At 48.5% G+C, this 22,768-nt stretch overlaps 1 protein-coding gene across 1 annotated transcript; it reads left to right on the top strand.

Annotated features, from left to right (window-relative positions):
• Window positions 1-654: 654 nt before the first annotated feature.
• On the top strand, window positions 655-21,491 carry RBM42 (RNA binding motif protein 42). Its single transcript, XM_084815384.1, has 10 exons — window positions 655-853; window positions 2,433-2,586; window positions 4,874-4,961; window positions 6,764-6,829; window positions 8,909-9,069; window positions 10,779-10,919; window positions 11,158-11,364; window positions 12,380-12,500; window positions 17,297-17,491; window positions 19,316-21,491. Exons 1-10 carry the CDS (start codon window positions 711-713, stop codon window positions 19,426-19,428), a joined length of 1,389 nt encoding a protein of 462 aa, XP_084671510.1. The 5' UTR covers window positions 655-710; the 3' UTR covers window positions 19,429-21,491.
• The last annotated feature ends 1,277 nt before the right edge of the window (window positions 21,492-22,768 follow it).

Here is a 22,768-nt window from a genome sequence, read left to right as displayed (position 1 = left end):
CCAACGCTGCGCTACGCCCGGGGTCGCCTCCGACTCCTCTGCATCGGAAACAGTCAGGCCCCGCCCCTTCGGCTAAGACAGCCTCTGGGAGGAGTCCACAGGCCCCGCCCCTTTCGTGTAGAGTACGGACGCATAGAGCTAGAAATTGTAGAGTGGCTCAGTCGTCAGGGTCACTTCCGGTGTGATCGTGAACTCGTTTCCCCACTCTTATTAACAACGCAAAGCATGTAGACCGGGGGAGGCAACTCGCGGCCTTCCAGACGTTTTGCCTCACAACTCCCACGATCCTTCACTATTGGCTAAGCTGGCTACGGCTGCTGGGAGTTGTAGGCCAGAACATCTGGAGGGCCACAAGTTGCGCACCCTTGACATAGAGACTTCCCTTCAGAGCACTCTTTCCCAACCTGGATGTGTTGGGGGATGCTGGAGGTTGTAGTCCAACATATTTGGAGGGCACCAGGTTGGGAAAGGCGGCACCAGAGACGTGACAAGGAAAGAGCAACGCTGTATTACGACTACAAGGAATCATGGGCTTCAGGGGCTTTCCATCTTTACCGGACGTTAACTCGACCTGTTCATCTCTCTATGCTTGTAGGAAGCGGGATGAGCGCCGGAAGTTCCGATGACGTTGTGAGTGTGCGCCGGAAGTTGGCCGCAGTAGGCGGTCTGTGGTTTCTGGAGCGGCTGCCGCCGACTGAAGAGGCTGAGCCATGGCGGCCCCTGCGATCCCTCCGCCGCCGGGGGGCCCTCCCGGGGTGCCTGGAGGGGGCCCTGGGCAAGGACCAGGGGCTGCAGGGGGGGGCGCGAAGAGCGGGGAGGAGAGGCTGAAGGAAATGGAAGCCGAGATGGCGCTGTGAGTACAGGAGCGGAGGCATCAGTGGGGCTCCGTGGAATCGTAGAGCAGCAGGGTTGGAAGGGGCCAGAAGACCACCGAGTCCAGCCCCCTGCAGTGCAGGCATCCAAGTCAGAGCATCCCCGACAGATGGCCGTCCAGCCTCGTCCTCCAGTGTGGGAGAGCCCACCACCTCCCTAGGCAATTGGTTCCCCGCCCCAAGGTGGGGCTGGGGCTTAGAGGCGCAGTGAAGGTTGGAGAAAGGGGTCTGAGGTGACTTTTTGAGGTAGTGAAGAGTGGCGGGGGGTGTCTGTCCAGGGAAACTGGACTGTGCAACCTCGGTATGACCTTTTGGGCCCATCTTTCTCCACTCAAAGTGAGGCTCTGTGTCTCATCTGTGAGCTGGGATGCCCCCGATTCAGATCACACCTCAGCCACATACTCGGGGACTTAGGGGTATATATCTGATGGGCTACAACTCCCGTAATTCCTGACCATTGCTTTTGCCAACTGGGGCTTGTGAGAGTTGTAGTCCAAACCATCTGAAAGCACTAGGTTGCCTACTCCTACCTTGGGTAAACCATTCTTCTCTCGGTGTTTGCCCCCACACCCCAATTGTTGCAGTGGAGCTGATAATGGTATTTATTCTAAAACCTGTGTTTCTCCAACGTACAGGCTCTTGTGGCTACCAATAGCTTAAAGTATTTTGTTTGTTTTTACTGCATACTCTGCTTGTCTTTTATCTTCACAATAACCTTGTGAGGTAGGTTAAACTGACAGATAGCTGCTTGCCCCGAGGTCACTCAGACAGCAGTCTTACGTCTCCTAGACAGTGTCTGGGGGAGATAGGATTTTTTTGGTTTCCCAGCTCCACGCTCATAGACAGTGCTACGAGCTCATAGCCGGGAAACTGCTCCCTGTCCCCTCCCCTTCCTCCTCGTAGCTGAGGCGAGAGAACCGCGGTGGCTGCCCCTCCGTGCCAATCTGTGCTCATAACACAGAGCACAGACAGGACGAAAAGGGGTGTTTCCTCAGGTGGGGAGGGGAGGAGATTGCGGAAGCTGTTCTAGACAGCTTTCTATGTGGTCTCCAGCCCTGTTCGCGCCCCCTCCCCGAAGCCACGCTTAGATGCCCAAAATCAGGTGTCTAAGGAAAACTGCAGGGCAGCCAGGGTACGGAAGGAATCCTCTCCTCTGTGCTTCAAATGCCCTGCATTGGATAGGCAGTTGCTTCTGATTTCAGAGGAAGTTAGAGGCAACCGCCTTTCCCAATAGGACTGCGCCCTCAGTGATCTTCAGAGCTGACTAGGGATTTCAGCGTGGTTCTCTGCAGCCCTCAATGAAGAATCACGTAAATTAATAATCATAACATCAAGCCAAGCAGTAGATTGATTTTGATTTAAAGAGTTTATAAACCACACCTTCATCCAAAAATGGATTTCAGGACAATATACATAACAATTTAAAATCAATATAGTATTAAAACAAACAAAAATACACTGTTAAAGTAACCTGTATTGATTGGTGTTGAGATGAATACTTGGGTTGTACATGAAGCATTTGAATGTTCAAAAGCATTATGTAAGTATTATTACTTACAGGTTTGAGCAGGAGGTTCTGGGAGCTCCAGTCTCCTTGCCTACAGTTGCCCCTGTAGTAGAAGGTGTTCCAGTTGCCCTGGCAGTGCCAGCTGTGTCTGCAGTGCCCCCAGTCCCTGTCATCCGACCTATCATTGCCACCAACACCTACCAACAGGTGAGTTTTGAGGCATGCGGTTTGCAGTCCATGACTGGATCACTTTGAGCTACTTTCAGTGGAAGTCTTGAAGTCTAGTACAGATGAGGGAGCCTTGGCTTTGACGTTAGAGACACAGGTTATAGGGATCACTTTCCCTCTTTGACTGAAGCAGGAAGAACTGGCTTAGATTTCAGTCTATGTTTTAGAATACCATATAATATTTCTGTTTAAAATATAAGTGTTACAGTGGAGTATAATCTAAGGCTGAGCCACTCCTTTAGTGCTGACACTGTGTCTGTTCCTTGATTTCTCCTTCATCCATATCTTCATAGAATCATAGAATAGTAGGGTTGGAAGGGGCTTATAAAACCATCAAGTCCAACCCCCTTCTCCTATCTTGTCCATAGGTTGTGGATTGCAAGCCCTCTGATCAGAAATCATGCCACTTTCATGTTTTATTCAGCACCCAGCATTTTGTTGAGTGCATGGCAGATGTGCATTGTGGTGCAGATCGTGCAAGTTAGATGTACCCTTTCTGCTGGAAACAAATGGTGCAGTTAGCTTCAAGTAGGACAAGACTCTAGGTTTCTTGTTTTAGTTCAAATGCTGGGTCTTTTCTACTAGGAGTGCTTAGCATAGAACAGTGGTAGAGAACTGTTGCGGTTCTGGGGTCTGGATCCCCCCCCTGACCCCCCTTCATCTGGATGTCATCAGGGGGCACCTCCATCCATCCCCTAATGTCATCAGGTCCCCAGTTGAAGCTCCTCCAGTTGATGCTTCAACTTGGGAGCCTGCTTTGCTCTGGCTGGACTTTGCTCGGCTAGGGAAAGCCCAGGCAAAGTGAAGTCCACCGCAGCACCAGCCTGTGGGGAATGCAGGGGAGGAGTGTCCCCGAGCCGGCTTATTCTCCTTCACTCCTCTGTCACCTTCTGATGCTGAGTGTAGAGGTGGGAGCTTCCCTGCTCTAGCAGCCTGCTTGGTTTCTATGCTGGTCACAGAGGAGCCCTCCATCCCTTCTCCGCCAGCCTGCTTACTTGCCTGCATGCAGTTCCTGGCTGCCCATAGCTAGCAGACAAGAGGTTAGCTACAGAGCTGTATTAAGAAGTTCCATTCCCCCCTGCCCAATATGAGCCCCCTCCTCAATGTGCTTATGTCATCCAAGCTATCCTTCCCCAGTCTGGTGCCATCCAGATGTTTTAGGCTACAGCTCCCAGCATTCCTGACCATTGTCCATGCTGTATAGAGCTTATGGGAGTTGTAGTCCAAAACATCCAGAGGACACCAGGTTGCCTACCCCCAATTCTAATCAGTCCCTACTCAGAAATAAGGCTGGTGTTTACAAGGAGCTGAACCCAGTGAAGGCTCCTGTCCTCTGGAATTCTGCCTCTGAGGAAATCTGCTAGGGTTCTACACTGTATTTTTCAGCTAGGCTTTTGGAAGGATCAAGTTTTTTAGATGCTGGATTACTGATCAATTGGTGGTGAATCCCTTCATATTTTGCATGTATTTATAAGTTGTATGGGCCTGACCAAAAAGGGGAGCATGTTAGTGAATCAATAAATTGCTCCATCTGTCACAGCTCATGGTTTTGTGATCCTTGTCTCCACAAAGGGATCTATTAAAAGGTGATTAGACACATTCATGTAGCAACGAGGGAGAGGGCCTTCTTGGTGGTGGCCCCCCAATTGTGGATTGCTCTCCCCAATAAGGCCTGCCCAGCACCAACATTGTTATCTTTTCAGTGCCAGGTCAAAACTTTTCTCTTTTCCCAGGCATTTGGCAGCATGTGATGAGTATTAGTTGATCCTGGATTTGTTTTATGGTTTGGCTGATTGGTCAAAGTTGTTTTTAGATATATATCATCTTTGTGTATACTGTCCATTTGTGTGTTTTATATTTTACATGTTGCATATTGTACTTTTAACATTTTAACCTTTGTAAACCACCCAGAGAGCTTCAGCTATGGGGCAGAATAGAAATGTAATAAATAATAATAAAATAAGTAATAAGCCTATCAATGGCTACTACTCATGATGGCTATATGCTACCTTCTGGATCAGGGATAGTAACACCCCTGAATACCAGTTGCTCGTGAACAAAATCAGGAGAGTCCTATTGCTCTCATGGCCTCTGTGGGAAATGGGATGCCGGACTAGACAGGCCTTGCATCTGGTCCAGCAGAGCTCTTATTTGTATGACGCATGTGTGCGGGGGATGAGCATGCAGTGGTTAAATGACTGTACCTGACTTTTCATCTCACTTGGCTAACATCCATCCTTGCCAAATTTTTCTTTTCCCACTTCAGGTCCAGCAGAGCCTGGAAGCCCGAGCAGCGGCAGCGGCAACTGTAGTCGCCCCTATCGTGGCTCCTCCGGTGCCATTTGTGGGCCCAGGTATGGCCAGTACCTTTTTGACCCAGTGCTTATATACCCAGGCTCCAAAAGCACCTGGCTAAGCAGCATTTCTGTTTTTCCCTCACACCCACACCTGCTAACTTCACAAGTGTGTGAGAAAGGTCGATGGTCCACTAATCTGTAAAGGAAGAGGGCAACCTGGGTACTGTTGCACTCATTCTCTGCTTATGGGTTCCTGGTTGACAGCTGGTTGGCCATTGTGTAAACAGAATGCTGGACTAGGTGGACCCCTGGTCTGATCCAGCATTGCTCTTATGTTCTTAACCCTGGAAACATATATATGCACACCTTTGGAGATTGAAGTAGATGTTATCACTAAGGGTAATAAACCAATGGAAACTATAGTTCACAGTTGGAGAACTAGTGGCCCTCCAGATGTTGGACTACAACTTCCATATTCCCTAACCACTGGCCATGCTGGCTGGGGCTGATGGGAGTTGCTTCAACAACATCTGGTGGGCCACAGGTTCCCCACCACTGCTGTATGTAATCCAGCTTATCGCACCTGATCAATTCTCCCCCATACCCCATTTATTATAAAAATGTGTATCCTGCCCAAAGTGGTTAACAACAACAAAATTAAAACATTAAGGAAATGCAGAAACAAGCAGCAGAAGAGGGCAGCTAAACTGAAAGAGCTAGAAATGCTCATATTCAAGAACTTGACTGACTGCAGCCTGACAGAACAAAAAGCAGTTTTCAGCTGGCCTCAGAACAGTAGGGAGGGAGGGAGGGAGACAGAGTTCCAAAGCTTGGTGGCCTTGCAGTGATGGAAAAGGCCCTTTTATACATTCCCACCAACCACATCTCAGATGGAAGCGGGACATACAAAAAGGTTCTCCCCAGGTAGCCTAGGTGGACAGGAAGGATCATAGGGGAGGAGACAGTCTTTTTAAGTACTATGGTACAGAATCATTTAGGAGTTCAAATAATAACCAGCACTGTGAATTAAGGGTGTCATATGCTTCATGGAAAGAATCATGGAACGGGCTCTGTATTTCAAAGGTGCCATTTTTCTACCCGTGAATGTTACCTAAAAGGAAGTACTTCACACAGTGCATAGTTAAACTATGGAATTTGCTACCATGAGATGTAGTGATGGCCACCAACTTGGATGGCTTTAAAAGGGATTAGACAAATAAATGGAGAATGGCTATCAGTGGCTATTTGTTATGATGGCTATAATTACCTCCGTTATCAGAGGCAGTATGCCTTTTTATACCAGTCGCTGGGGAACACGAGCAGGAGGGTACTATTGTAGTCATGTCCTGCTTGTGACCTTCCCTTAAGTATATGACTAGCCACTGCATGAACAGATGCTGGACTAGATAGGCCTTTGGTCTGATCCAGCACGGCTCTTCTTGCGTTATTTTTATTTTAACTTGCATGGTAATCCATGCTTCCATCATACATTCACTCTGCATCAGCCCTCTATTAAAGCACCAGCCTGGTAGTCACCAGTGAGAAGGGATTGCAGCAGTCAAGTGAGCAGCCTGGCAGAAGAGAGCTGGAGTGCTCTGTCCCTGTGTACCCAGCATAGAAACTATGCAAGTTGCCAGCAGAGGGAAACCCCCTCTTCCATGCTTGGTATAGAAATGCAGCAGGCTGCTGCAGGAGGGACAGAGTTCTCCAGCCCTCTTCTGCCAACAGGCTAGTAATTTTTTTTTTTTTTTGCAGGCTAGTATCTTGTTGGCTTCTTTAGAAGGCTGCCCTATTGGGGGGGGGGGGAGTGTTTGCAGGACATTCCATTGAGGTTTTAAACCCAGTCCCTTTCCCTCCAGCTGTTCCCCCGCAACGACCTCCCATCCTCCGACCAACGTTTGTGCCCCACGTCCTGCAGAGATCTGGTAAGAGCTCTTGTCTGTTTAAACTTGCTGTACTGCAAGGGCTTGGTGTGCCAGTTCTGATTTTACTCCAGAGCTGGCACACCAGTTGTGGGAAAATCTGGAGGCAGTGGTTTATAGGGATGGGGTCATATCTCTATGGGAAAGGGCTGTAGCTCACTGATAGAGCACATGCTTTGCATTCAGACGCTCCCAGGTTCGATCCCCAGCATCTCCAGGTACAAGGAGGAAAGAATCCTGCCTGGAACCCTGGAGAGCTGCTACCAGTCAGTGTCAATTAAACTGGGCTAGATGGACCAGTGGGTTGACTCAGTAGAAGGCAGCTTCCTGTGCTCCTGAGTCAGTGGAGAAAGCACACGTGTCACATGCAGAAGGGACCAAGTTCAATCCCTGGTGTCTACAATCAAAAAGGATCTTGCATACTCTGCTGGCATGTGCTTGAAGACCTTGGAGAGCTGGTGGCCATCAGTCTAAATTCAGTCTCAGGCAGCTTCGTATGTAGTCACTCCTCCCTTTTCCCCAATAAGCACAGCTGTAGCTTTTCTTCCACCTGCATCAGCCATACCCAACCAGGGGTCCCTCCAGAAGTTTGATGTACAACTCCCATTATCCCTGGTCATTGGCCATGCTGGCCTGGGCTGATGGGAGTTGTCATCCATAACTTCTGAAAGGACCTGATTTTGGGGAAGGCTGACTTACATTTATTCCTTTGACATTTGCAGTATTTGCCTTGCTGACAATAAGGGGACTTGTGTACTTCTCCTGTTCTTGGTGAACAGATTTATTTGTAAAAAAAAAAAAAAATGTTGTTTTCCAAAGCTCAAGGTGGTTTACAAATGCAGTAAAACAAAACAAAGCCATCACCAAACTTATTAAAAAACCTCTTACCACCAGCAGCATTTTGCAGCCAGGAAAATAAAAGCTCCAGGCAGCCTCCCATCATGTTGTCTTCGAAAGCCCACCTGGAATAAATGGGTCTTGCAGTGCTTTGAAAAGTATATAAGGGAGTAACTATTCCAACCTCAACAGGGAATCATAGAGCCTTGGAGCAACTACAATCAAAGCCCTGATAACAGCTTACAGACCAGGTTTAAAAGGGAATGCTTAAATCCAAGGAAGGGGTTGGGAATGGTTAAATGGCAAGGCAGTTGCAGAGCTGGAAATAGAACACCTTGCAACTTAGGATGTACAATCCTCTGCCCTACCCCTCTACCCTGCATCCAAAGTCTGCTGGTGCAATACATTATTTCAACTCTGCATGCATGCCTATTATTTTCTCATAATTCTTTTTAGGACAACGAAATCAGTCAGTGAGATGACATTAGTGCCCCACCTCCTGACCTAAGAGTAATGGCCTTCAGAGATGAAGTGATACTCATAACCATGGTTTATCAGTTCAGACATTTCTCATACTCACACCCCCATAGTTAGCATAAACCATGGCTTGGAAAGCTACTTCTTCAAACCAGTTTCTGATTCCGGATTGTCCATTTAAGACATTGCACTGAACCATAGTTGTGGTTCCTTAACTATTGTTTGACATGGTGTCTGAACTGAACCATAGTTTTTGGTTTCCCTGCATTTGAACAGATGTGGGGAGAGGCCTGAATGCATTTCGTGCCTGATCTCATCTGATCTCAGCACCTAAGCACCGTCAGCCCTGGATGGGAGACCGCCTGGGAATCAGGCTTCCTGCACTGAGCAGGGGGTTGGATTTGATGGTTCTTGTAGGCCCCTTCCAACCCTATGGTTCTATTATTCTATTCCTGTTGACTCTGGGACTTTCAGGTTGTAAGCAGTAGACTCAGAGGCCTTACATCACTTTAACTGAGTGGAGGGCAGGGGGGACCAAGCATTCCTTCTCAATTCCAGGCAGTTGTGAGCCCCAGTACATCAGTCAGTGGAAAGTACTTTTCTAAATATAAAGCTCTTTAATTAAATGTCTAAGCTGCCCAGCCAAGGCCAACAGAAACTAAAAAACAGACACCTCTCCAGTAATATCAGGTACTTTTATTGGCCAATGTTCTAGTTGCTGGATAATGCTGTATCCTAATTATTAGGACCCTTTTTTCTTTTTTCCAGGTGGTCCTCGGCCCCTGTCGATGCGCCCTCCTCATCACCAGCCCATGGTGGGTCCTCCCATGCCAGGTCCTCAAGGCCCACCGATGCTTATGGGGCCACCAATGCAGAGAGCACCTGGCCCACCCCTAGGAGGCATAGGGCCCATGAGATCTGGTCCTCCTGTGAGTGCCTCTTTTCTTTTTTTTAGAGGGCAGGGTGGCAAACTGGGCAGGGTGGCACCTGCTGGGCTGGGTTTTCATGGTACGTTGTGGCTGCTTACTGTCCCTGTTAGAGTTAGATCAGAGTGGAAGGGGTTTGAATCTGGCAGCGTAGACCAAAGCAGGGGAATGCAGGTGCTGTTGGAGAGCAGCGGCAGGGAGTTGTCCTCTCTTTAATCTCTGTCTGTTCTACAAGTCTGATACAATTGCCAGTGCACTATTGCCAAGGAACAGGGCATGCATTTACAGAGACAGGTGGTGGGGGATGAGTGCTTCACCACAGTAAGGTCTCCATATCCCCCCCACCATTTCTGTGCCGGTACGGGAGCTGCATCAGTATTTACAATGATCTTGCAGGAGAAGCATTGTGGAGTATTAGCCACTTAAAACAGTGGTGTGCAACCCTTTTTTCACCATCAAGGCTATGTTCCTTTGGGGCTAATCCCTTAGGAGTTGCACGCCAGCAGTGGGTCCTCTTCCTCCCTCCCCCTCTCTGCCCCCGTTCCTCACCACCCAGCAGGCTACTGTGGGAGGCCTTCTTCGGGGGGTAAAGAAAAAAGTCTGCAGAATTCTTTCAGCAAAAGATTGACACAAGAGACAATCTTCTGGTGAGTAGATTGACACAGGAGACAATCTTTTGCTGAAAAAATTCTGCAGATTTTTTTCTTTACCCCCTGAAGAAGGCCTAATTTATTATTTTTTTTAAGGCCAAAATGCATTGGGCTTCATATGACAAATCCTGTCCTGCATTCTGAGAGCCCGTTTCTCTTCTTTGTGATCTATTTTGGATGCTCACCTCCTTCTGTTTTCTTACTGTGGGAGGGACAAATCACTCTTGCCAGCAGTCTCAACAGGCTTCTCCCTTCCCTATGCTTCCATCCCTTTCAGCTTTTCCCCATTTCTTTTCCTCTCCTTACCAGAGGTCTGAACTTGCAGAGGGCTTTCACACCACATCCAATCGCTCTGCCCACTTGCCCCCCACCCCCGCTTACGTTCCCCCTCCTCCTCTCCCCACCTACGTAAAATTAGGCCGTGTGCCACAGTTGCCCACCCCTGCAGTGCCCTTCCTCACACGAATGAAGTTTCCAAGAATGTATGTACTGCGCTCCTCCTTTGACCATACCCTTCTGATTTTCAAAGTCTGCACAGGCTAAGTGCGATTCCTGCACTTCCAAGCTGTATGTGTGAGAACTGTGCAGCTGCTCCTGGTTGCCTCTCCCCAGAAGTGGCTGCCTCAGCTCTTAGGAGGAAAGGTTTCTCTTGTGCAAGCACAGGATCCTCGGAAGGATGGAGGGCTGAGTCGACCTGAGCCGGCTACCTCAGACCCAGCTTCCACTGGGATCGAACTCAGGTCGTGGGGAGAGTTTCGGTTGCAATACGAACCATTATTTTATATCCTGCAACGTTATGGCCAGATCGTAAAGGAACTACTCGAGTGTTTGGTTCTAGATATCCCAGCTGCTTCTGTGCCATTAAACCCATAAACTCGCTATGTATCCTTTTCTATTTAACCTTTGGAAGTGCTTCCAAGGTGGAAAGCTTTATAGATACATCTTTGGTTGGTATTTGACTTGCCCTTGAGAGCGGGATGGAGACTTGGTGGGCTGCTGGGTCAGGAGGTCATGCTGAGCTTGCGAAGTCAAACACTGATTGCTGTCCTGCTTCTTGCCTAGGTTGGGCCAGGGATTCCGGTCGGCCCTTTGGCACCGCTGGTGCCTGTTCCTCGGCCCGTGGTGGTCCCACCGAAGGTGAACCCCACCGTCATCCAGGCAGCTCCTACTGTGTATTCTGCCCCACCTGTGAAGAAGCAAGAGGTTAGTCAGCGTGCTGCAGCCCAGGCAGAGTGAAGAGCCTTGGCGGTTTAATTCGCACCAGTGCCCCATTGAGGGCATCCTTTCCACCACCTTGCCTAACCCTGGTGTGTAGGCGGGTGTTGAGCCAAGCCGCTGAGCTTCCTGTGCCCAGGCGGTTTCTTGGGGGAGCAGCTGACAGACACCTCCAGTGAGTGTTAGCGCCTGGGATGTCACTGTCTCTTGCTCCCTCTTTCTGCAGGAGGAACACCGAGAGCCCCCACCACCCGTGGTGGAGGAGAAGGAGCCGGCCGGGCCAGAAGAGCCGGTGATTGGTCCCAGTATGCCAGAGGCGGAGCCGCCTCCAATGGTGGACCCAAGGGGGCTTCCGTCTCTGCGTGGGCACGAGCTGGCACCTGTGCGAGGGAAGCGCCCCCGAGGGGCTGATGCCGGATTTGTACCTGTGGAGGTAATGAGCGATGGTCACTTCCCACTTGGGGATGGGAAGGAGATTCTTTGATGCTGGGTGAGGCGTCCCTTCTGTGCATGCTCTGTCACTGAGCTGACAGTAGCTAAGCCTGAACAGAGCGGAGAGAAGAGTAGGGGTACCGAGGGTGAAGGTGTAGCCAAGAGCCCAGGGTTGGAATCCCTGAAAGCAGCCCTTTTCCCCAACCTTGTGGCCTGCGGTGTTGGACAACCTGGGGATGATGGGGGCTGTAGTCCAAACACACCTGCAAGGCGCCAGGGTGAGGAAAGGCTGTTCTAAAGTTAAGGGCTAAAATTGCCATTCAACATTGCCTGGGTTTGTACCTGGAACCTTATGCATGCAACACACACGCTCTGATGAACGAGTGAAGGATCTAGACGACACATGAGGACATAAGAGCCGTGCTGGATCAGGCCAAAAGTCCCTCTAGTCCAGACTCGTTTCCCACAGTGGCCGGCCAGATGTTTTTGGCAGCCTTCAAGCAAGTGCATGAAGGCAGTAGCCCTCTCCTGCTGTTGCTCCCCCAGCAACTGATACTCAGAGAGACTTGCTGCTTCTGAACCTGGAGGCTGTACATAGTGGTTGTGGTTAAGAGCCATTGGTAGGCTTAAGGCCCAATCCTATGCATGTTTAGATAGAGAAAATCTTACATGGCTGGCTGGGGAATGCTGGAAGTTCTAGGACTTTTTAAAGGCGTTTTAGAGGATTGTACGCTTACCCTCCTTGCATTTGTCTAACGCGTTGTCAGCAGCCCATCACCGCATCCCTGCTCTGGCAAGGCCCCTAAATGTGTTGCCTGTATGAGGTTTGATCGGACGTTTTATCGGGTGACCTGAGAGAGATACAGGGTGACAAGTGCGTGGGAAAGAGAGTCTCAAGAGATCACCGTTGTGACCTACTCCGAATTCAGCGGACTCGGGGCAGGATTTCAGTTTTGAAATGTGTTCTTGGATGGTGACATGTTAATTAATCATCACTCCCCCCCCCGCCCCCCCAGCCTGCAGTAGAGAGCACGTCCGAAGACAAGAAGAAAACGAAACAGGAGAAGTTGAAGCGCTGCATTCGCACCGCTGCCGGGACATGCTGGGAGGATCCCAGTTTACTCGAATGGGATGCTGGTGAGCGAGGCAGGGCCAGGGAGGGGGTGGGACGCGCAAGTGGAAGATATTGTTTGGAGCTGAGACAGGCTATTTTTTCAAGGTTGGTGTTCGTTAGCATGGGTAGGCAGTACCAAAGGCATTTATTTTAGCCTTTATTTTGAATGGCTGAATATGTGTTGATTTTTCCTGTTCCCTTTCTCTAAATTTGCTGCCAGCATTGATGGTTCATGTTCTGAGCTTATTCCAGATTTATTCAAGACTTTATAAAGAAATGGTGCCTAGTGGTAAATGTCATCCACTTGGCTAAGTAGAAATACAAAAGACCACTCAGATTCTCTTGAGTAGTACACTGTTGATTAAAGCAGGGGTCCCCGGCCCACGGACCGGGACTGGTCCATGGCCTATTAGCAACTGGGCCGCAGTAGCGGTGTGTGAAACCCCCTTACCTTGGGTCCGCGGGGTCTGCGGTGGGGGAGGCAATCCGTCTCCATCCCCCCTCCCCCCCCCCCCCGGAATCCTCGCCGGCCCTGGCCGACGAGTCCGTGGAGCTGCTGGCTGGCTCTGGCCGCTGGCAAACTTCCAGCCGCTGGGACACCATTTGCATCCCTGTTCTTCAAGTAATAGGCTACGTAAATCTTTACATAGCCGATTACTGCAAAGAATAGAGAAGCGAATGGCCATTTGCGTCCCAGCAGCCGGAAGTCTGCCAGCGAAACTATCCCCCCCGGTCCGTGGAAAAATTGTCTTCCACGAGACTGGTCCCTGGTGCCAAAAACGTTGGGGACCGCTGGATTAAAGGATAGGTATTTGTTCCTGATTCTTTTTCAAATACATGTACCCAAGCAAACCTTTATTATGCCTTTTTACTTTTCTTGATGCTTCTGATTTCTTTCTTTGATGTTAACTTGTTAATCTATATATTCTGTTCCAAACTGCTTCCCACGAAAGAGTAACTCTTTGTTTAAAAATGTAATACAAAAAAACCCTAAAGGAGTTTAAGAAAAATGGCAGAAGCGGGAGGCTATAGACTAAGGAAAGAGCTGTACTTGGTTGGATCCACAATTTGTCATACTTGCAGTATACCAATTGAAATCAATGGGACTTTTCTAAGTATGACTAAGTCTGGATCCAACCCAAAGTCTTGCGTTTGCCTCCCCCCCTCCCCACCCCCACACACTTGGCTTTGAATGCAGTAGACATTCAGAGAAACTCCTTTACAATGTAGTAATATTCCTCTGTCTTCTATGTAATTTTATGATAATGTTGGGCTAGATGGACCGTTGGTCTGGTTCAGTATAAGGTAGCTTCCTATGTATGATGCATAGAGCGACCAACCAAGAGAACATTTTGTTAGGGCCTGGGGAGCCTACTCTGTTTGACTACTATATAATTTAAGTTGCAGAAAGGGAGTGATCTAAGCAGATATGCTGAAAGCCAGATATGAGTAGCCCATCATTTTGAAGGACACCACAGGCCTATTCAGGAGTTCTGAACCTGAATAGGGCAAACATGTGAGAACGAGCGCTCCAGCCCTGCCCCTCTCTGTCATGGTGTTTGTTTTCCTCGACTCGTGGAGGGCAACAGTCTGAAGACAAGAGCCTTCTGTATCAGTGGAGGCTTCCACCTAAAATCAGAATGCTCTGGCCCTGCCCACTGAAGGCATGTGACCCCAGACAGATTACTTCCAGAGGAATGCAGCCCTCAGCAGCAAAAAGGTTCCCCACCCCTGCTCCATGGCCTGTTTTTCTTTTTGAAATGTAATGTGGTTCTGCTATGGATCAGACTTGACGCTGCTGCTACATGGTTACAGCTCTGTGCCCATCATCCCTGCTCAGCTTGAGATATTTTCTCTCCATTTCTCCCTCCCATTTCTTGTCAGTTTTTTCCCCTCCTCTTGCACATGCCTCCTCTCCCTCCCTCCCTCCCTCCCTTTCTTTTTCTCCTTGGAGGTTAGGGTGGATAGTCAAGTGGGCCGGAGAAGTGGCCAGGATTGTTGGGAAACTATTGTTCAAATAAACCTTTTTTTAAAATCTATTTTTATTTAATTTTTATAAATGAAATAAACACTTCCAGTAGTATAATCAGAATCTTCAGTTTCCAACATTACAGTATTCTAAGAAAAAGAAAAAAGAGAGGATAGCAAAAGAAGGAAGAGAAAAAAAGAAAAAAGAAAACAAAAGAATTATATTAAACTTCAATAAGAACAAACCAAATATCCAAGCAGTCTTATAGCACAGGAATAGAAGCAAACAATCCATTTCCACTGGCCATATATTACCATTCAATTAACGTGTATTAATAAACAACGGTTTAGCCAACAAGGAATAGTAATAATAATCCCATAATGATAATAATAATAGGGGGGGAGTTTAAGAAAAGGATAAAAACCTTTTCTTAAATGATAAAATACAAATCATTTGTATATTTTAAGTAATATCATATCTAAAAATATATTTATATGTGTACACACACAAATATGCACTTTATTACCATATAACAAAAAAGGAGAAAGAAAATGCAAACATTTATTCTGGCATACTGCCTAGACATCTTATCAGCTAAAGCCCAAACAACACTTCAAAAGAACAGTAAAAATGGCTAAGTTCCAACTCTGGAGGCTGAGAGAGTTGGTTCCCTTATTTTAATTTTAATACCAATTAAAAATGATTCTGCAGCATCAGGATCCAAAAATCTTTTCATCTGGCCTTCAAAAAGAATACAAAATGTAGCTGGATATTTAATATGATATTGCAGGTTAATTTGCTTTGCCAAACTTCTTGCCTTGGTGAATTGCCTTTTTCTGTCAGCCATTTCTTTAGTATAATCAGGAAAGAGCATAATCTTGTCATTTGCTGGTCCCCACCGGAGCTCAGTTCGTTCCCTTTTTAGACGCATAAGATAATGTTTTGTGGAGACTCGTGAAAATTGAACAATAACAGTCCCAAAAGTTCCTTTAGTGCCACGTATTGAACCAGGAACACGATATGCATGCTCAATATCAAGTAAAAAATCAGATGGTAAAGCCAATAGCTCATGCAAAAGTTTATCCATAAATTCAGCCAAACCTATATCAGTAGCCACGTCTTTAATACCAAGGATGCGAAGATTCGCTCTGCGTGTGAAGGCCTCCAGTTGAGAAATTCAAGCAGACAAAATATTGTGAGACACCTCCATGGCCATTTCATGAGCAGTAACCCGATCTTCGAGGGCATTAACCTTTGCTTCCATCTTTTGAAAAGTGATATTAATTAAATCCACAGCCCCCTGAAGGGCGGTTATTGAGTTCTGAATTGTTTCAAGTTTCTTTGACTGCTCTCGTAGCTTCGAAGATATAGTTTTTATCAAAGCAAGCAACTCCTCTTCATCTCCGGCATTTCTAGAAACCTTTGCTGAGGGAGCAATTGGGGGGGGGAGGGGGAGGTGCCGTTCTCAAGCCTTTCCTTTTTTCCTTTGCCATCCTCCACTTTCAAAAGCACAACAAGCAAGTATAATTGCAGAAACAAAAAAACAAACAAACATGCAGATTTAATTACAGGTCCTCAGATATTGCTGGTAGTTTAAATTCACAAATACTATTTGGAGCCGTTTGTCCTTGTGTCTCCTAATTGCTTAGGAGTTTCAAACAGCATTCAGTAGATGACACTCCGGCGTCTAATCTTAGATTTCAGCCCCTCTGTTTCTTCACAGAAGCAGCTGTTCTTCCAAGATTTCATCTGGATGGTACTGTAAGCTTCCCCTTTTAATTCCAGGGGAAGATAAAAAGGTTTCTCAACCTTTTCCCAGCTGTTTGAGATAAGCAACCTGCAGAACTCCGCAAGTCACTGCCGGACACCATGGCTCCAACCAGATATCCAAATAAACCTATATTTTATTTTTTTTATTTATTAAATTTCTTAATCGCCCATCTGGCTGGTCACCCAGACACTCTGGGCAATGTACAATAGTACAACAGTTTAAAACAATAAAATTCTACATTAAAGCATTGTTTTTCTAAAAATACCCTAACCCACCCCAAATACCTGCCTGAACAACCACGTTTTTAATGCCAGGCAGAAGCTCATTAAAGAGGGGACATGGCGGAGTTCCCTAGGGAGAGAGTTCCACAGAGTGGGGGCCACCACAGAGAAGGTACTTTCCCTCGTCCTCACCAGCCTGGCTGTCAGGACAGAGAGAAGGTCATCCGAGGCTGATCTCATTGACTGGCCTATCTGGTATTACTGGAGGCACTCCTTGAGATAGGCTGGGCTGGAACCGTATAGGATTTTAAAGGTCAAAACCAACACCTTGAATTTGGCCCAAAAAACAACTGGTAACCAGTGCAACTCCTTCAGCACTGGAGTGATGTGATCACGCTGGCAGCTGCCTTTAATCAGGCAAGCCTCCACGTTCTGCACCAGCTGCAGCTTCCGAACCGTCTTCAAGGGTAACCCCACGTAGAGCACATTTTATCCCCCTTTTGAAATGAGCAAGCTAATGTAAATTTTAAAAATCTGCCTTTTGGGTGCCATATTAAGTCAAACTTTGCATCAGGTAAAGCCTCAGTTTTGAGTCTTGGATAAACCATGCAAATTAGACAAGTTTGTTGGGAGTTACGGGACGGCATAATTCCGCGTCTGCTAGAGGGGACGAAAGCCACAGATAGTACTGAAGACCAGGTCTCTGAGTAGTGGAAGTCCTGCTCTGCTTGCCTGTTGCCCACACACTTTGAAGGCCATTTGCCATCTTGAGGTCCAGAAACTTGTTATGCCAGGCAAGTTCAAAAAAAGCCGGATTGTTGACCCTCATTCCTGTGCTCTGCCTTCCTCTCTCCCCAGATGATTTCCGGATCTTCTGTGGGGACCTGGGCAATGAGGTGAACGATGATATCCTTGCACGTGCCTTCAGCCGCTACCCATCCTTCCTGAAGGCCAAGGTGATCCGGGACAAGCGGACCGGAAAGACGAAAGGCTACGGCTTCGTCAGCTTCAAGGACCCCAACGACTATGTCCGTGCCATGCGGGAGATGAATGGTGAGGCACGGCCTGAGGCTGGGGACCCCAGCTTGTAGAACTGGGATCCTAGAATTCCAAGGGTCCCAAATTATCTGGTCCCGGTGGGGAAAGGCCAGGAGCTGCACAGGGCCTAGAACGGCCAGTCTCCTTGCCAGTGGAAATCCTTCTGAACCCCTTCAGGAGTGGGGAAGGACCATAGTTCATTGTTAGAGAATATGCTGAGCATGCAGAAAGTCCCAGGTTCAATCCCTGCGATCTCCCAGGAGAAGGAACAGGTAGCAAGTCATGGGAAAGACTTTTGCCTGTGACTCTGGAGACCAGCTGCCAGTCCAGAGTAGGCCAGCCTTCCCCACCCTGGTGTCCTCCAGATGCGCTGGACCACAACTCCAATGGCCATGCTGGCTGGGGATGATGGGAGTTGTGGTCTAACGCAGGGAAGGCTGGAATAGGCAGTACTGGGGTGAATGAGTCAACAGATGGTCTCTCTATCAAGCAGGTTCATGTGTCTGGCCTTTTTTGAACCCTTCCTTGGCATAGGTTTCTAGCCCTCAAGATGGGGAGGGGCCATAGCTCAGTGCCAGAGCAGCTGCTTTGCATGCAGAAGGCCCCAGGTTCGATCCCTGACTTCTTCAGGTAGGGCGAGGAAAGAAAGAAAATCCTGCCTGAAAGCCTGGAGAACTGCTGGCAACTAAAATGATCAAGGGGCTGGAGCATCTCCCGTATGAGGGAAGGTGACAACAGCTGGGACTGTTTAACTTTGAAAAAAGGAGGGTAAGGGGAGACATAATGGAGGTCTACAAAATTATGCATGGTGTGGGAATGTGGACAGGGAGACATTTTTCTCCCTCTCTCAAAATGCTGGAACCCAATGGGGTCATCCCATGAAGCTTTTTGGTGGGCGATTCGGGACAGATTCTTCACACAGTGCAGAGTTAAACTATGGAATTTGTTACCACAGGATGTAGTGGTGGCCACCAATTTGGATGGCTTTAAAATCAGGTTAGACAAATTCCTGAGGAAAAGGCTGTCAATGGTTACTAGTCCTGATGGCCATGCGCTACCTCCAGTACCAGAGCCAGTGAACCTATGTACACCAGTTGCTGGGGAACATGGGCGGGAGGGTGCTGTCTTGCTTGTGGGTTCCTGGCTGACAGCCGCTCGGCCGCTCTATGAACAGAATGCTGGACTAGATGGACCCTTGGTCCGGTGCAGCAGGGCGTGTCTTGCGCTCTTATGTTCATTCCGTGCCGACGGTGCCGGGCTAGATGGGCCAGTGGTCTGACTCGGCATACGGCAGCGTCCTGTGTCTAAGGCAGGACGATAACCTGTGGCTTTCCAAGGCTGAGTGGCCCTGGGAAATGCCCAGCTCCCCACTGGCCCCTGCAGTTGCATCAGGCTGTCGGAGGCACTCGGCGCACCCCCAAAGCTCAGCATGACGTCGCATGCAAGGCCAGCTGAAACCCGTGGACCCCTGATCCTGGGGTATACCTCCAGCACAAACACCACAGGAAATTATTCTATGGGCTGGTTTGCAGCTGCTCCATGTTGGGGCATTGCTGCTGCTGATGCCTGTAATCACTCAGTTCCCACATAACGCTCTTCACTTTGGCAGCATAACCAGGGGCTGTTTGCACAGAAAAAGAAACACAGTATGTGAATTAGCCTTGAGGGTTTTTTTCGGTGATTACGTTCTCTTCAGTTGCAGGATGAGAGAGTTCTCTGCCGGGCAGCTTGGGAAACAGCTTGATGTTGCCCTGCTGCTCAAGGTGAGCTGGCTTCAGCCCTGTCTTGCTGAATGTTCCTTCCTCCCCCCCCCCCCCCTTCCTTGTGCCTCCGTGACAGGAAAGTACGTTGGCAGCCGGCCCATTAAACTACGCAAAAGCATGTGGAAGGACCGCAATATCGATATCGTGCGCAAGAAACAGAAGGAGAAGAAAAAGCTGGGGCTGAGGTAACCGGCGGAGGCTGTTCACCTGCAAGCCCAACAGTGCAAGGAACCGAGCATCTCTGGGCATCCTGCCCTCTGCTGGGGATGCTGCAGATCACAGGAATTATTCTGCCAGACGAGAGGTGCGCTATAACTCCTCCGACAGCCACTTACTCGGAGGCCCCCTTAAGTATAGAAGATGTGTGCGTGCTCACACGCCCTTCCCAAGATCTCCACAGACTAATGGTGGCATCATGGGCTTGGTGGTCAGGAGCCAGAACCCACAATCCCTGCTGGGGATCGTTTGTGGGCAACAACAACTTCCATGGGCAAAAGCGTTTTAAGACAATAAATTTGTGTGTATCTTTTTTTTTTCTTACTGTGTCCACTCAGCTTGTCTTCTGTGTGGCTGTACCATCGCTGTTTTTCTTCTGCCCAAAGCTCTTCTGCTTGATTGTGGTTTGCTTTGCTTTATTATTTGTTTTAAGTGTATGCGTCGTATAAGTTCAGAGACATTAATCAGTTGCTGGGGAACATGAGCGGGAGGGCGCTATTGCTTGTAGCTTCCCAGGGGTGCCTGCTTAGGTACTGTCAGAACAGAATGCTAGACTAGGTGGACCCTTGGTCTGAGCTAGCATGCATCTTCTTATGTAGGCCAGTGGGCCCTTGGTCTGAGCCAGCTGGGCTCTTTTTCTATGTGCTACATGTTAGCATGTTTATTTGTGATAGTGCTATCATGTTTTTTTAAAAAATAGCAAAGATCCTTGGTGTGTTTAACACTAAAAATTCACTGTTCTCTGTAATAGGCTAATCTTATGTGTCAGCCTTCCCCAACCTGTTGCCCTCCAGATGTGTTGGAGGACAGCCCCCATCATCCCCAGCCATCATGGATATTGGTTGGGGACAAAGAGTTTTAGACCAACACTTCTAGAGGGCAACAGGTTGAGGAAGGCTTCTGGATGTGATGCAGGAAGGGGGGGGGTTAGGGGGGGTTGACCTGTAGCTCTCAAAACATTGTCAGACTCCAACTCCTATCAGCCTAGCCAACCTGACCAAAAGTGAGGTATTTCGTGAGTTAGTCTCAACAGCATCTGGAGAAGTACAAGTTTCCTGCCCTAGGCCACCCAGCCTTCCTGTTGTCAGATGCTAGCTGGACATCTACCAAATTCTCTGCTTTAAGTGGCTCCTGCTGTGATGGCCCATAGTTTTGGGGGGAGTGCCCTCTTTCCCTGGACTAGTTTGGGTCCTTCAGATTTCCCTAAAGGAAAACCTCTTCTGGCTAGGACATAGTCTTTCCCCATGGCGTGGCCTTGATCATACAGTGCCCATTGCTGAAGCTTGCAGCTAGCCTGGCCTCATGCACAAGTGAGGACCACTGTCGTCATGAGAAGTGGTGTGATTTTTTTGTTTGTTTAATGCAAAAGGCTCAGGGTAGCTTGCAACCTAAAAAACTACCTGAAGAGGCAACCCCTCCACCTACATACTGTACCAAATACTATATTCCCCCCACCCTCTTCAAAGCCCTAGGGAACTTCTGTACACCAGGGCAGTCTGTTTGTCTAGCCCAATATTGTTTACTCTAATTCACAGTGGCTGTCTTGGTTTTCTTAGGGAAGAGGTTTTCAAACTGTTCTCGGAAACCCTGAGGTTTCTTGGCAGCTTATCATGGGTTCCTCAGTGCAAAAATAGGGAGGACCATGGCTTGATAGGCCAGCACACGCGTTGCCTGCACAAGGTCCTGGGTTCAATCCCTTGCATCCCTATTTAAAAGGGTCAGGCGCTATGGAAAGGTGTCTGCTTCAGAACTTGGAAAGTCGCTGCTCGTCAGTGGACAGTGTTGTATTAGATGGACAAATTGATCTGTTCCTGAGTACAATCTTCTACTCATCATAAGAAGAGCTGTGCTGCATCAGACCAAGGCTATTGAGTCCAGTACTCTGCCCCTTCAGTAGCTAACCAGATGTTCCAGTGGGAATCCCACAAGCAGGACAAGAGGTCAATCACATCCCCTGCTTGTGTTTTCCAGTGACTGGTACTGAGAGGCATACTGCCTCCGATACTGAATGAAATAAATAGCCATCATGACTAGTAGCCATTGATAGTCTTCTCCTCCATGAACTTGCCTAATCCCTTTTGAAAGCCGCCCAATCGCTACGTCTTGTGGTAGCAAATTCCATAGTTCGACAATGCTCTCTGTGAAGAAGCATGTCCTTTTATCTGTCCTGAATATCCCACCCTTCAGCTTCATTGGATGATCCCATTGGGTTCCAGCGTGATCAGTTTTTCTCCATATCTTCACAACTTGTAATAATGTTCTGGCACCAGTTCCCATCAACGCTGCCTCAATGGTGGCGTTTGTGTTTCTAAGGCAACCTTGGAACAGCTTCCTATGAAAGCTGACCCCATAGCTGCTTAAATGCAGCCATTTAAGAAGTTTGGGTCTGGTCACAGGTGCAAAGAGGGGGCACCAGCCAGTCTTCCATTATTGCAATCTCAACAAAGTCTTGTGGCACCTAAAGTCTGTTGCTGCGACAGACCAGCACAGCTACCTCGTTAGAGATGATGACCATCCTGTTCCTTTGTTCTCTTCGGTGAAGTTGTATACCTATTGAAGTGCATGCATTTGCCATTCGGGGGGGGGGGGGGTTCTACAAGGGAGGGGAGCAGAACAGAGGAAGGGAAGCAGCCTCCCACCCCAACCCAACCCCCAGTTGTGTTACTCCCTAACCCATCTGCTTTGTAACCCTCATTGTTCTGTCAGGTCTCCGCTGTGAATGCGCTAGACAAGCTGTCTGCATTGTCCTGGGCCTGGACAAACAGGAAAAGGCAGCCGTGGCTGGAGGGCACCAGAGCAGGAAGCAGATGGGAGAAGCTGCGTAAGGTGGGAGCTTTACCCCCAGCGGGGAAGGAGGCTGTAGAGGCAGACGGCAGCTGCCGAGTGTGGGGGCAAGGCTTAGCTCGGCCAAATAAGACAGCAGGAGCCAAAGGAGGAGGGGGTTGGAAGATGACCACAGGCCTCTGTTAGGACATTCCCTTTGGGGAAGTGGTTTTGCAGCTCTGTTCTAAGGAACCCTGGGATTCAGGGAGATGGGTGTAGCTCAGTAGCAGAGCACATGCCTTGCGTGTCGGACAGCCTTCCCCAACCTAGTGCCCTCCGGATACGTTGGACTGCAACTCCCTGCATTCCTGACCAGTGGCCATGCCAGCTGGATCTTGCAGGATTCATCCCTTGGTTACAAGGCAGCTTCTGATGGAGACGGGCTGTAGTTTGGCAGGCAGAAGATCCCAGGTTCAATTCACAGCATCTTCAGGTAGGTCTAGGAAATACCCCATTTGAGACAGTGAGGAGCTGCTGCGAGTGGAGCAGA

This window comes from Heloderma suspectum, chromosome 10, assembly GCF_057233095.1.
Source record: "Heloderma suspectum isolate Gila_16-S chromosome 10, 16-S_ref, whole genome shotgun sequence".
Lineage (NCBI taxonomy): Eukaryota > Metazoa > Chordata > Lepidosauria > Squamata > Helodermatidae > Heloderma > Heloderma suspectum.
This window is presented reverse-complemented; position numbering and strand designations above follow the sequence as displayed.